The sequence below is a fragment of the Centropristis striata genome, chromosome 16, assembly GCF_030273125.1.
Source record: "Centropristis striata isolate RG_2023a ecotype Rhode Island chromosome 16, C.striata_1.0, whole genome shotgun sequence".
Classification (NCBI taxonomy): domain Eukaryota; kingdom Metazoa; phylum Chordata; class Actinopteri; order Perciformes; family Serranidae; genus Centropristis; species Centropristis striata.
The window spans coordinates 14,171,750-14,186,211 of NC_081532.1; the positions used below are offsets into that span (position 1 = coordinate 14,171,750).

At 38.6% G+C, this 14,462-nt stretch overlaps 1 protein-coding gene and 2 non-coding genes across 4 annotated transcripts in view; all 3 read right to left on the bottom strand.

Annotated features, from left to right (window-relative positions):
* The window catches only part of arhgef10 (Rho guanine nucleotide exchange factor (GEF) 10), a 61,389-nt gene that overhangs the window by 10,572 nt on the left and 36,355 nt on the right, over positions 1 to 14,462 (bottom strand). For both annotated transcript variants that reach the window (XM_059353616.1, XM_059353615.1), the window contains 8 exons: positions 14,058 to 14,185; positions 12,641 to 12,741; positions 12,111 to 12,232; positions 10,615 to 10,701; positions 9,678 to 9,904; positions 8,694 to 8,851; positions 3,513 to 3,655; positions 1,463 to 1,637 (listed from right to left, as the gene is read on the bottom strand). In XM_059353616.1, coding sequence (XP_059209599.1) covers positions 1,463 to 1,637; positions 3,513 to 3,655; positions 8,694 to 8,851; positions 9,678 to 9,904; positions 10,615 to 10,701; positions 12,111 to 12,232; positions 12,641 to 12,741; positions 14,058 to 14,185 — 1,141 coding nt within the window. The remainder of the gene's footprint in view (positions 1 to 1,462; positions 1,638 to 3,512; positions 3,656 to 8,693; positions 8,852 to 9,677; positions 9,905 to 10,614; positions 10,702 to 12,110; positions 12,233 to 12,640; positions 12,742 to 14,057; positions 14,186 to 14,462) is intronic.
* On the bottom strand, positions 11,106 to 11,179 carry trnai-aau (transfer RNA isoleucine (anticodon AAU)). The gene has a single exon. It is a non-coding gene; the product is annotated as a tRNA-Ile (tRNA).
* Positions 11,977 to 12,050, bottom strand: trnai-aau (transfer RNA isoleucine (anticodon AAU)). The gene has a single exon. It is a non-coding gene; the product is annotated as a tRNA-Ile (tRNA).

Here is a 14,462-nt window from a genome sequence, read left to right on the forward strand (position 1 = left end):
TCAGATAGTTTGACGCTCTCTAAAAGGTTTCAGTCTCAGTCAGGCGTACAGATCACATTACTGACTGACACTCAAGGGCGGCGAGGAGGACTGAGAGAGGCTGTGGTTGTCAAAGTGGTGAAGTGGTGAGACCAAGGAATCACCATGACTGAATCTTAAACCACCAGGCATTTATTACTACAATACAGTATTATTTTTGTTATTAGTTATCGAGTATAATAAACGATAAAATATTTTTCAAATATACTTCCTTATCCTTGGACACTTTTAAAAGACTCCTCAAACACCACCTGTTAATCATGGCTTCCGACCTTAAAAAACTCCTGACCCCCCACTCTATGTAAAGCGTCCTCTGGTTTTCTGAAAGGCACAATAACAATCTATGTTATTATTATTATTATTATTATTATTATTATCATTATATTTTTTTTTAATCCACCTACAAAAAACAAAAGTAATAGTAGTATTAGTAGTCAGAAAAGGCAGTTTGTGTGTATGTTTTTCATTTCATTTTTCATTCATTGCCAAAATTATATAAATTATCACAGTCAGAAACTGTAAAAACATAAATCACTGTTGGATATTCAAATTTACAATGCTTCCATTGTGGATCTTATTTGATGAATGCTTCTGTCAGGAACAATAACCAAATCTAAGCCCAGAAAAGTTACTTTTCATCCAAATCATGTCATTCACGTCTCATTTAAATTTCGCCCAAAATAAACATTTTACACTGACTAAATCTGTAAAAAACAAAATCTGTAAAAGACAAAAAACTGGGAAGCCATGAATGACTCACGTGACAAAAATTCAGCCAAACTTCATCCGAGCTGTTTACTCCGAGCACAGAGGAGAAGACAGAGTAGAGAGTTGTAAAAATGTAAAAAGTGTAATATGCAAATCATGTGAAACCCATAATTCTTCCAGTATTGAAAACACTATTTAGCCATGATTGTGCTGTATCCATAGAGATGCAGGACTTATATATTTCAAATGAAACCACAGTGAGTAAAATGTCACAGGAGCAAAAAACATTATGAACCTGCTTGGGGTTCAGAGGGTTAAACCTCCAGGACTGTCCTTCTGGTTAGGAAGGAAAAAACTGACAACCACATTGTAATCGTCCATCAAAAATAAAATGGTAGCGATTGGATGCAGAGGAAAGAAAACAGTAAAACAAAGCAATTCAGCAAAGTAGGCTGACTGACAGTACTTGATGCTGAAGGACTGAACTATAAACTTGGATGTTGCTAAATAATTTACATATATGTTTATCAGCAGAAAAGGTGAACCTGACATGTGACCTTTTCTTGTGATTTGAATAAGTGCTCAGAAAAGTTAAATGTTATTCCCAACTCTGCTTATATTTAGAAATGCAATACATTTTCACGACATATCCACTGGAATCTAAACTTGATTTATATTTTGTCAGTCCAGAACTAAAAGTAACGTTATGTCTTACCTGGCAGTGTATTGTGGACAGGTGTGGCAATGTTAATGTCCTGCAGGTGCTCCAGGGTCTCGGTGTGGAAAAGCCGCAGTGTGGAGCCAGAGCTGAAGGCGATCCAGATGCCCACCCCAGCCACCACCATGTGGGACACCACCATGCCCTCTTCCTGATGGGCCTCCAGCTGCCTCTGGATGGGGGGGGCAAAGCATATTTATAATGAATTCAACATTGGGGGAGGATATAACAATAACCTTTATAAAGAATGAGTATACTCAATGTAAAACAAAGTGAGATTAAAGACGTCTTGGGACTTCTTCAGTGGTAGTTAGACTAAAACAAAAAAACATGTAAACATGAGATCTTTGAGAACAGTCTGAATAAAAAAAGAACAAAAAGAAATGACTCTTCAATACAGAGTAAATGAGTCAGGTGTTCCTGCAGCCACACCTTTCATGGATCAGTTTGACACCCTTGAAACGGAACCAGGTGGTATTTCCATGATGTTTAATGTTCTCCAGCTGATTAACAACTAATTACTTGATTACCAGCTAATTAGCTATATAGCATGCAAACTGAGGTAAGTAGTGGACGTTTCTACAGTGAATGTTCATGTTCAACAAGGTAAGGTGCAGGAGACTTCAAACATGAAATCTTACATTTTTTAATTAATCTGAGTTCTTCTTTAAACTGTGATGTGTTGCAGGTTGCCGTCTGGCTGTGAGTCAGTGTGACAGTCTGTCTATGAGACAATGCTGGCGGGAAAAAAAAAGGCTGTTGCATAAACAGCGATATATTCTGTTGTTATTGACATTTTAAAACTGCTGAACATGACAGTGCCTACAGGGTGAATTTTTGACTGTCTTGTGTTCACTGTGACTACAAACCAGAGAGAAACCATTTGAAAAGCAATCAGCCCACAGAACATCTGTCTCAGTCTGTTTAGACTACAGCAGCTCATGCATTGTCTGTGGTTGTAATGTCCTAGACTCAGTGATTATGTTTCACCATCAAATTGGAATCAAAAGAATCACATTTTTTACAATAGGCAACATAGATTATGAAACAATGTTTTAATTTTTTTTCACCAAAGTTGTGTATTCAGGGGATATATCAATAATTCAGAACATAACAAGACTGTAGTCAAAAAGGAAGAACATGGAATGTATATTTAATAATGTTTAATAATATCTTGTATATAAATATTGAATATATCAACTATATAAATACAATTTGTTTAACTCTTAATTTGCCTTTTAATTTCCTTCCATTAGTTCTAACAGGAATAGTTTCCACATATGTGCTGAGTGTAATTTTGAATTCTCTGTGCATGGAGACCAATAAACTGGGCTTTTTCCACCACCACTGGTTACATAATCTCACCACACATTGGTTAACATGTAGGTGGAGTTATATTTGGCTAAGGAGAGTCCATTCAAAAGTGTGTCAGTACAGGCTTTTGATAAAATGTGGTGATGAAGGAGCAAGGAATCTAAATGTATTGTTCTGAGTTTGGTTTTGCACACATTTGAATAAATATAGTTATACTTCTTTGTAGCCATCTTACCATTTCTTCCTCTGTCTCTCTCTCTGATTCACTTACAATCACCGCTCTGGACTAACTGTAAATCCTCAGTGAGGAAAAGAGAGCGAGACAGGCAGGTGGTCCAACATAATGAGCTTAATGAGGCTAAACAGATTATTAGGGAGTGCATGTCACAGGAAGGTTACTATTCCTAGATCCACGGCAGGTGCTTCCATTCCCTCAACCAGGCCGGAACACACACAGGGAATACCATCCATATTTCAGGATATAGAAAAAAAGAAACCCTGGGACGGGAAATGAGGCCCCTTCATCATCTAGAGGTTCTTTATACTTTTAGCGACCGCAGTTTACTTTGGCAGCTTGTTGGGAAATCTCCTTAATAAATCAGCACTTAAAATGTTCCTCAAATGTTCTCAACTTTCCTACAGATATTCACGGGTTATTTACACCACACACACACAATGGTTTTGCTAAACTGCTCTGTTTATAAGGTAGAGTATACAGCGTGACGTTACGTACCTCTACACAGTGTGTGTGGGTGCTGATGATGAACACTTGTCCACCAGATGAAGCCCAGAGGTGCTCCTCCACAGCCAGCATGGCCTTGACGGGGAGGACTCCCAGTTTTAGCACTTTAGGCTTCTCACAGCTCCACGAACCATCTGTAATGACAAACAAAATACCCAATGAACAGTATGCAGATTATATGCAAACACAGATATGTTTGAGTCCTCTCCACAAAACAACAATAGATAATTTTAACAAGTAGCTTATTACAACGTCAATTAACGTTTATTGTTAAGTGGCGAGCTCTAGTGGTCATAGATATTAGGTCAGGAGGAAAGGAGAAAGTCAGATGAGGTAGTCTTGTAGTATTAAGACTGACAAAGTCTGCAGAGGTAAGAGGTTGCAGAGGTTAGATGGGTCACATAATGACAGGACTTTGACCCAGGAGGCTCTAATTAAATGTAGTTATTTTAATTTAGCGATATCAGCATGATAACATCATGTTCTCACGTATGGAAGTGAAGTAACATAACAAATGTACTTATTTATACCTAAACCCAAATCTTTTCCTCAACCTAACCAAGTAGATTTATTGCCTAAACACTAGAGCTGCAAAGATTAATCAATTATCTGTCAACTTTTACATTAATGGCAAACTATTTTGATAATCAATTAATCAGTTCGAGTAATCTCTAGGAAGGTTACAAAAATGATCTGATTCCAGCTTCAAGGGGAATCATTTCTAGTTTATTTACTCCTCTATGACAGTAAACTGAATATCTTTGAGTTGTAGACAAAACAAGACATTTGTAGACGCCATCTTGGGCTTTGGGAAAAATATTTTATGGACCAAAAAATGAATTGATTGATCAAAGAAATAATCAACAGGTTAATCGATAATGATGTCGTTGTTGACATGTTTGGATAGGGTCTGAAATCTAATAATGTTGCAGTATGTTGAAACATAAGCTACAACAAACAAACAGTACAGAACATCTCCTCCATTAGTTTTATTAAATTCTCTTTTGCACTGCAAACCTCAAGCAATTTTTCATGTAACAGTTAAAGAAGATAAACTTTACATGGCAGACGCAGTAATTGACACTCTGTCTCTATAAGTGTCGTCTGAAAAGGTCATCTGCATTTATGACTCTCGCTAATGCTGTTGGAGTGGCCATTGATGGTTTTCACAGCCTTCACTATGAATATAGATGGGCTGCGAGGCATTAGTCAGAGCTGAGCTCTATCCCACACACACCTCCTACACACTCTGTTCTACATGTGCCCGGGCACCTACAGTGCCAGCTCTACTGCAATAAAACACCCCATGCAGTGCCTTTATAAATACATTTCTGCAACCATCTATTCACTGGTTTAGATTTAAATCAACATGGTCATAAAATGACTTGAAATGTAAATTTTTTGGACAGAAAAAAAGTTCTAGATTTGATCAATTTTACACATAAATATGAGAATGTGCAGCAGGAAAAATGCCTTTTTTTTACTAACTTACTTTTAACTGGAAGCACCCTGTGTTGAATACAGACTTCATTTCCTCCAGATACCACATTCCCTGAACTAATCTAGGCCAGGAAGCGAATGAGGCCTCACTAATAGTGTTTGTTAAGAGAAGGCACAAAGGCGGCTATTGAAGGCAGAGGTGCCATGCAGGGAGAGATGTTCTTTCAGAGGTACAGTAATGACTGGGGAAGTGAGGGTAATCTCCCATTAAAGAAGCCAGGTGGGATTAGCATTCCAGCAATGCCCTGTGTATATTATTGTAATAATCATACTGTGTAGGTAGAGGTACATGAGCAAAAAAAAGTAAAGAAGAAGAAAACGAAAGGAGCAGTGAAGAAAAAGGGAAAAAAAAATGTCAAGAGTGCCAACTTGCAGTCTTATGTAAGTCTGCCCACATCTCTCTCTTCTTAAACTGTAGCATTCCTTCATGTCAGTGTCAGCTGCAACAAACTACTCATCAGTGTGTGTGTGTGTGTGTGTGTGTGTGTGTGTGTGTGTGTGTGTGTGTGTGTGTGTGTGTGTGAGTGTGTGTGTGGTGTGTGTGTGCAAACAGCCACACACACACACAAGACAGTGGTTGAACAAGCCAATCATTTTTCTGATTTTGACAAAGCTGCAACAAACAACAACTAATGCACAATACTCTCAAGACGTGGCAGGGTGGTAGAAAGGACGGGGACAGAGTTTATGTCCTGACTGTCTGGCTATGATGTGTGACCTTTGCCGAATCATTGCCTCCTTCTTTCTCCGTCTCTCACACAGTCAGTCACAAAAGGAAATAGCAAGCATGGCAGAATGAGGCTGACTAGCCAGCTTGAGACACACTGCCTCTACAGCAGGATAACTCAGCACTGATGGTTTAAATACGAAGCAACATCCTCGTCTGTTCAGTTGTCTTCGTCCCTGTATTCACTGTGAGGGTCCTCTTTGATCAGCTGGCAGTTTAATATCAAAGGATATAAGCTGATCATTTTCATAGTTGTGCTGGCATTCTTCTCTTGCAATATTAACCCGCAGTCTACTTTATATGCTAATGGGGTACAGGCAGAGCCCTTCATTGTGATTGTGACTTGAGCAGCATTACACCGGGGATGCAGGGAACAGTTTCCCCACCAAATTGTGCAGGATGACTCATCATTTTAGCATCAGACTTCATGTTCCAGTGACAGAGGTGTTGATGGGAAGAAACTAGAAAAACCAGACTCAAGAAGATCTAGGGCCCGGATTTTCTTCTGGGAATTCATTTGACATCCCAAGGGTGACGAATGATGAAACGCAGCAACTGAAACTGTTGGAACATTCAGTTACAACAAAAGGCCAACAATGGCATACACTGACAGTTGTTTAATAATTGCTGTGTAGTGAATGAAGGGGGGAAGAGATGACGTGCATCAAAACAAGGAGTAATGAGTGGCTCTGCACATTCCTGAACAGTTACATATGTTTCCTTCAGGCAAACTGTCACTCAATTGTGGAATGAGTGAGAATAGTTTTCCTCGTTTGTTTCTGTCCTCAGGCCATCATCCATATTGTTTTTTTCTCTCTCTATCACAAATTAGCGCGACAAACTTAAAGGGATAGTTTGGATTTTTTGGTTAGGTTGTATGAGGTATTTATCCAGTCAGTGTATTACCTAAAGTAGAAGGCGACCCGTAGTTTGGAGAAGCAGGCAGGAGTACCGGCACCATTAGAAGTGCACTGCTGTGACGGGGGCTGCAGCAAAAATTAATCTTTTTGCCATCTAAAATATCAATAAATATTAGAATAATATAAGTATACACTAGGGCTGGGTGATATATATCGATATAAAAGATATATCTATATATTTTCAAATGTGATATGGAATTAGACCGTATCGGATATATCAATATTTATTTCTTTTGTAATGTTCGTTATTCTTCTGTCATATAAATATATTTATTTCGGAAAAAGATTGGCCTATTTTATTTCATAGGCTATTTTTATTTAAGATATTTTTTTATTTTAATGTGCACTTCATGGAGCTTTGATTTGGAAAAAAAGATACTCCTGTTGTTATACAGTATTTATGTTCACTTAAATAAAAAGTTTCAATAAAACTACTTGTGACATGTCATATTTGGCTTGGACTTTGACTGAACATCGGGATATATATCGCATATCGATATTCAGCCTAAATATATCGGGATATGACTTTTTTCCCATATCGCCCAGCCCTAGTATACACTATATTGAGAATATTTTCACCACTTTATCTTGTTGTCAGACAGCCCTGTTTAAGCCGTTCAGTGTTCTCGTCAAAGCTGCCAGACTCCACTGACAAAACAGAAAACCTTGCAGTACTGGTGGTTTGAAGAAAGTAACAGCTTCAGTTCCCCATAGAAAGGACTGACTGGCGGCAAGGTAAAATGGTGAAAATATTCCAAAAAGGCGTATACTTAAACTGATATTGATTTTTTCAGGTGGTTACACTTTGCTGCAGCCCCTGTCCACAGCTGTAAAATTCTGAGCTAAGGTGCTGATACTCTTGTCTGCTTCTCCAAATTCGGGGCATGCTAACACCATCATAACGTAGGTAATACACTGCCTATGGGTAAGTACTTCATACAAGCCCACTTCAAAAAAGTCTAACTATTCCTTTAACAGAACAACAAGAACATTTAACAGAAATTGAGCTAGGACACTTCTTCCTCAGAGAGATGTTGGAAATCGAATTAAAGTCATATGAGCGCAGAGAGAGGAAGGAATCTAAGCGTGACTGAGGTTAGTAAAACATGCCTAGAGCAATGGTGGCATCACAGGATAGTGATACCAATACTTATATCTGACAGCCAAGAATTACAAGGAGTTTGTTTCCTCATCTTCTAAAGTACGTACTTGTCTTTCCCCACATTATGTGACACAGAGAAAAAGCAGAGAAAGACAGAGGAAAACATATTGATGGAGAGAAGAGGACGCTCTGTTTGCACCGCTATGAAAGCCAATAAGAGAGGGAACAAAACACAGAATGTGAAAGACTGTGGGAAGAGTGCAGCTCAGATTCTCTCCTCTAATGTGTCTGTGCTTGTCTGCGAGGGAAGACATTAAATAGGTCACCGCGAACAGATTGGCTTCCCCCAGACAACCGAGCAAACGGAAACAGAACCTCAACTCAGAGCAGAGGAGACCCCTGACCTCAAGCTACACAGTGAGTCTCTGACTTACACACTAATGGTGATTCAGAGAAACAAAAATAGTTGTTAGAGCAACAACAACAGCTCTGCTTATGTTCTCCCCAGACTAACTTCTTTCATTCAGTGTTGCCAAATGTTTTATCATTGTAACAGATATTGTGCTGTTTTTTTGTTGTAAATTATGTCAACAGGAGTTTGTTAAAAGTTGCTAAATCCAACAACAAAGTTAAGCAACAGTGCTGTTATTCATGTACATGGCCAATTATGGTTAAGGCTACAGAATTCAAGGCTGGTGCAGACTAAATACTGAGGTAAACACTGTCAGCCTACACACTTTTAAAACAAAATCTAATTAACTCAATGAATGCATTTCTGTTTCACACAATAACAGAGATTTAACCTTGTAATTGACCCTAATTATAGCTATTTAAGAGTATCAACAAACATTACAAAGGCAGAATTCTGAGAGTAAAACAGAAGAGATACACAAATGGACAAGTCCGTCTTCTGAAACACACACCTTGTGATCTGGAGTAGACCACCACAGAGCCGCTGACCAGGCCGACGTACAGACAGTGTTTCTTATAGACCAGGCTGGTGACAGTGGACTTGTCTGGGGTGAAGAAATGCTGCAGACGTACTTTCTTGGACCTCTGGCTGCTCTTATACACAATGATGCTGAACAGGACAGAAGACAAAATTAGAACCAAAGTTAATTCAATTTGCCTCTTTGATATGAACGTCTATCTGCTTTTTATCAAAGGCATTTTGGCAGTAGATGCAGTTAAAGAGGGGGGTTTGAGGGGCAGTGTTGTTGTAATAGTGGGCTTTATTTAAACAATATTTGCAAGTCATACATTTAAGACATAAGATTTAAAATTTACCTTGAACAAATTCAATTTCGTTAAACTTATTTTGTATCGTGAACAAGTGAAACATTTTCAATAGTTGTCAACAGATATAACTTTTTTAATAGCTAATGGCGATTTATAATGGCCAATGTATGATACCAATAACATTTTGCCGTTGTTTTTTCTTTGCATCTGATTAAATACAACAATTTAGAGAGACACAAAAATGCTAAATTTAAATGAACATTCACTTAACACTGTTACTGTCTGCAGTCTCTATTTGATTAAGTAGATCTGTCTGCAGTGCATTTAAAAAAAATAAAAATAAAATGTAATTAAAGTTGGTGGACAAGTACCATGAATAAATTATGTTGGATCTCTCTCTGTACTTCTAACAAACTTTGGTGCAAAATAAGAACTCTAGAAAGACGCCCTCGTTCTTTGATCCAGACATTTACCATTAATACATGCATAATTGAACACTGACATTTATCATTTATGGATTATAATTAAAAGAGTGCCCTTATTAAAAAGTAACATATTGCATGGCGTGGGTGGGGCTGACTTTAAATGCTTCACAAATAATTAATTGTAGCTTGCAGACATTAAAATATATTAAAGGTACCCTTTAATAAGATCGCTGTGTGCTGTACCTGCCCTCCTCCATGCCCAGACAGACACTGGGAGAATCGCTGGCCTTTGCTGTCGGGACATGGCTGTTTTCAGGGACCTTCTCGCCATTCTCCTGTGACTGCTCTGCAGGGACGAAGGCCATGCACAGGATACGGGACTCCACATTGAAACACTCAGTCACCTTTGGGCTGGAGCTCTGCATGGCTACGATGGATATCTGGCCCATCTGGTTGGTGCAACTTGCAACCTGAACAAAGGCAAAACATTTTTTTTCATTTTTTTTTTTCACTTTAATTAATTTATGAAGATGGATTGCTATTGATAATTGATATTGATAAATAAATGATTAAAGACTAAACAGCTTTTTCAGAATAAGTAAAATAGCATCCAATTTCAGTTTAACATCTTTCAGCAACAGTTTATTTATGACATCACCGTTTAAATAACCAACTTGAGTGTTGTTTATATCTGTAACAGACCCAAGGTTTCGCCTTGTGGTCAAAAACATTGCATTAGTAGTTATTACTATGGTTATTATGACAGTAAGTGTTTATTTTGAGAAAAAACTCAAGTACTGAAGCAATCATTTCCACCCCAGATTGTTTTCCCCAAGGGGACATTAGACATTTTAATTGATAAACAGAAAAAAATTACCATCTGCTCAGCTGACACATTATAGTGAAAAACAGCTTTCTGCCAGAACTGAGACTCAGGCTCACTGACAGAGAAGTGGTTGACCTTAAATAATCTTAGCTGTTGGAAATAAGAGGACTTTGAGAACATTTGCCAATAAACACTTTTAACTTAAGGCCCAATTTTAGTTCTCGCTCTGGGTGGAAAAAGCCCACATCATTGTAGGTAGCCACTTTAAACCTTAAAATAAACTTTCATTTTGCGTAATTATTGAAATGTAAGCTAAGTGCTTATTTTCTGAATGAAGTAGGAAACGTGTCTCACCCAGACACAGCCGTGGCCCACGACGGGAGTATCTGCTGTGCTTTCTGTGTTGATATGCGGCTCTGGATTGTGAACAGCACATTCCACCTGTCGAAGAACAGCAAGAAATAAAGTAAGAGAGGGTGACAATGATAATGATTGTTATGTAATGCCTGTTAAAGTGTGATGACCTTCTTTTCTATTCAGCAAAGGCCTGTTGGCTGTTAGAAATTGGCTACTGCTTCCAAATTTAAGCATCCCTCAAAACACAAAAGGCTCTCACAAACAACACTGACATTCACATCAAACTAAAACAAACAAGATATCTATCTTGAACTATCTTGATCATTTCTAGCTGGGCTGACGTGAGTGACAGAAAGTAAAGTCATATTTATTGTCCATGTTTACAGCTACAAGATCACTCATAACTTGAGGTGAATGTACATATTTACATAGTGTGTTCTTGTCACATGTTAACTGGCCACATGCACATACTACTATAATATGAGTATTGGCCCGTACGGGGATCGAACCCGCGACCTTGGCGTTATTAGCACCACGCTCTAACCAACTGAGCTAACCGGCCATGATGATTGACTAATTTGACCCATTTCATTATTGAGTGCTGGTAGACCTACTACTGTGAGTATTGATATGACATACAGTGCAGTATTTGGGACAAAGAGTTTCACAGACAAACACTGAAACATGAACTTCAGACAGTTTATTTAAGATAACATTCCTACTGATGTCCTTCTTTTCCCTTCAGTAGCCGTGTTTCGAATAGGGGGGAAAGATGGCCACCGGGAAAGTCTCAGGCAACACCCTCACAAAAGTCCGCTCACTCTGCGTGTCTCCAATACAAGTTAGCCCCCAGAGGGATTTAGAGACTCTGGAGGTGACGTGTGGTTTTCGCCGTCGCTAACTGTGCACAATGTCAGCAGCTGAAAGCAGCATGGCTAATTATGCACAGCGTCTCCGCTGATCATAAACATAGTGATTGTGAATTAACGGCATTGCTAACTGAATTTTCAGTGTGACTGTTTTCTACTCTTGGCATAATTTGAGAGCAATGTAATATTTCCTGTTTAGTGCATTAAGTGCTTTGTAAGTGAACTCCATGGTTTTATAGGAGGATTATTGTGGAGAAAGTGTGGGTGAATGTCTAGCAGACACCACAAACAAGTGCAAACAACTTTTGACAATCATACCTTATTGGATGAAAACGCTATTTTTGTCAATGACCTTTCGTAACCCTGCCTGCAGTTACAAACTCTTTTAACTTTTAACACCAGACTCATATCATGTATGACACTGTCAGAGTTGGTGGAATAACCTTTGTACACCATGATAACTGGCCACATGCAAATACTATAAAGTATGTGGCCCGTACGGGGATCGAACCCGCGACCTTGGCGTTATTAGCACCACGCTCTAACCAACTGAGCTAACCGGCCAGTGACACCACTCATGTAACCTTAACTTTTCGAAAGCGACAGGACGAGTTTATGTCTCACCTTGAACTCCTGCAGTTTTGACATGACCACAGGCATTTGTCGAAGTAAGAGAGGGTGTTTCTGCTTTTTCATCTGATTCCCATCATCCTCTGCAAAGAACCAGCCCTGCAGGTTGTCCTCCTCTGAAGTAAAACACAAACACAAAAAGGATTTCAATAATGTACAGTATCAAGTAAGTGTTTTTAAAAGTTTTAGTAAAGTAAAAAAAGTTTTAAAATCTTTCTTCAAAATAAAAGACTCACAAATAGAAGTCTCACTGTAAAACTATTGTGATCTTAATTTTAATTACCTTTTCAGCATATTTTGGTGCAGCTTTCAAAACCTAAAACTACCAACTAATTATGTTGAACAATTGTAGCTTGACTTGAAGATATATATATATATATATATATATATATATATATATATATATATATATATATATATATATATATACACACACACACACAAAAATAAGTCAATAAAGTAAATGGCGCATGGATACACAATTGTGACAATTGTGAAAAAAACAAACTGGTGGTGGACTGTACCTAGAGCAAGCTTGGCCATCTGCAAGTTACTGATCCATGACTGTTTGATGGCAGGGCTGAGAGTATTGAACACTGCACTGAAGTAAGTGGGTTTACCCGACCTGCCAACAGAGAGGACATAACACAAACACTTATGATAACAAAGTTAAAAGAAAAGTTCAACCTTTAATACTGTTATATCTACACCAAACATATATGATCAATGTATTCCAAGGTATTTGTGACAAATACTTTCAATGCCTCCACATTTTTTCATTGTCCTCCTAGATTTTTTATATTTCATTTGATTATTTAAAGCTCTACTTGATAACTTATCACAACAGCAACACACTGGACAGGAGGTGTGAATTCACAACTGTCCTTCAAAACGATAACAACACAGTTTTATCATTTCAATTCATTACAACAACAAAAAATCCTCTATCTGTATGAGGCTACATTTTTATGCCACTGTACAATAGATCAAAACAGGCATTTTGAAGTTAATATAAGTTTCCTATATAAAAGTCATCACATAGAACTTTAAAAAAGTAGTATCACGTTAAATGAAAGATGCATTAACTTTGGCAACCATAGGGCCTGAATTTGCATAAACATTCCTCAAAGTGTTAATATTTGAATATTCTTGCATAGACACCAGTCTACTGTGCAGCATCTCTTTCAAAAAATACTCCAAGAGATCTGTCTGAGGGGGCACGAGTCTGTCCATTCAATGCTGACTGACTCGACAGACTGTGACAGAAAGGCGATAGAAGTCAATGTCAATTATCGCTTCTATCAGCAGCTCGTATGGGCATTGTGTGTGTGTGTGTGTGTGTGTGTGTGTGTGTGTGTGGTGTGGGCCTGTCTGAAATACTTCACTCCTCCTGTCACTGGCTGATGGTGAGAAGTGTTATGTTTTGTGTGTTTTGTGATTGAGGGATCAGGGGAGGAATGAGAGAGGCACAGCTGTGTTTCCAAACATACCCGTGGATAATCTCACCGTCTAAGAGCTGCAGGGATCAGTGACGGAGTGAGGAAGTTAGAGAGAGAGAGAGAGAGAGAGAGAGAGAGAGAGAGAGACGTGTGAAAAAGCCAAAACAAGGTGCACCCTTGGGGGACCACGTGCAGACTATAACAGTGTGTGTAAATGCAACAGCTGCAGCAGTGGGCAGCCTTTGGTTGCAAACAGTGATGCACATCCCCTGAGACACATGCCTCAGATTAGAGCTGGTGGAGGAACTTGTTTATCCTAATATCCAAATGTGCCCTAATTCTAATACTAAAAAGCAGGATAAAAGGGGATAGAGGAAAACCAAAAACAAACAAGACAAGGGTGGAGATGGGAGACTGTTAGAACGTGTCATGTGCTGTCTGTCTGTATGAAAGAGAAAGAAAGAAAGAAAGATTTGTGAATGTATGTGTTTGAAACACGAACTTGTCATGTTTGCCAGGCAGCTGGAGTTGGATCCTACACCGGTCAGCTGCCCTGATCTCTTCCTCCTTCTTCAGTATGAGCCTCTGGAGACCTGATACCCAATCATGGGCCACTGTGGGGTTTACATTCTGTACACAAGGAAATTGGAGGGATAGAAGGGGAAAAAATAGAGGAAAAGAAAAGGAGAAAAAGTCATGAAATTCAGAAGAATAAACATACTTCAGTGCATGTAAACATCAATAAACCACGTTTATCAAATGGCATTCTTTGAGTGACACAAAGATAGAAAACCTTGTCACTCTAATGCAATCCGATACACATATTTCTGAGGATGCAATTTGTGTTGTTTTTGTATTTGACTGCATTATATTGGACTGTGTGTGCTCCCAGTGTCTTTGTTCTCTG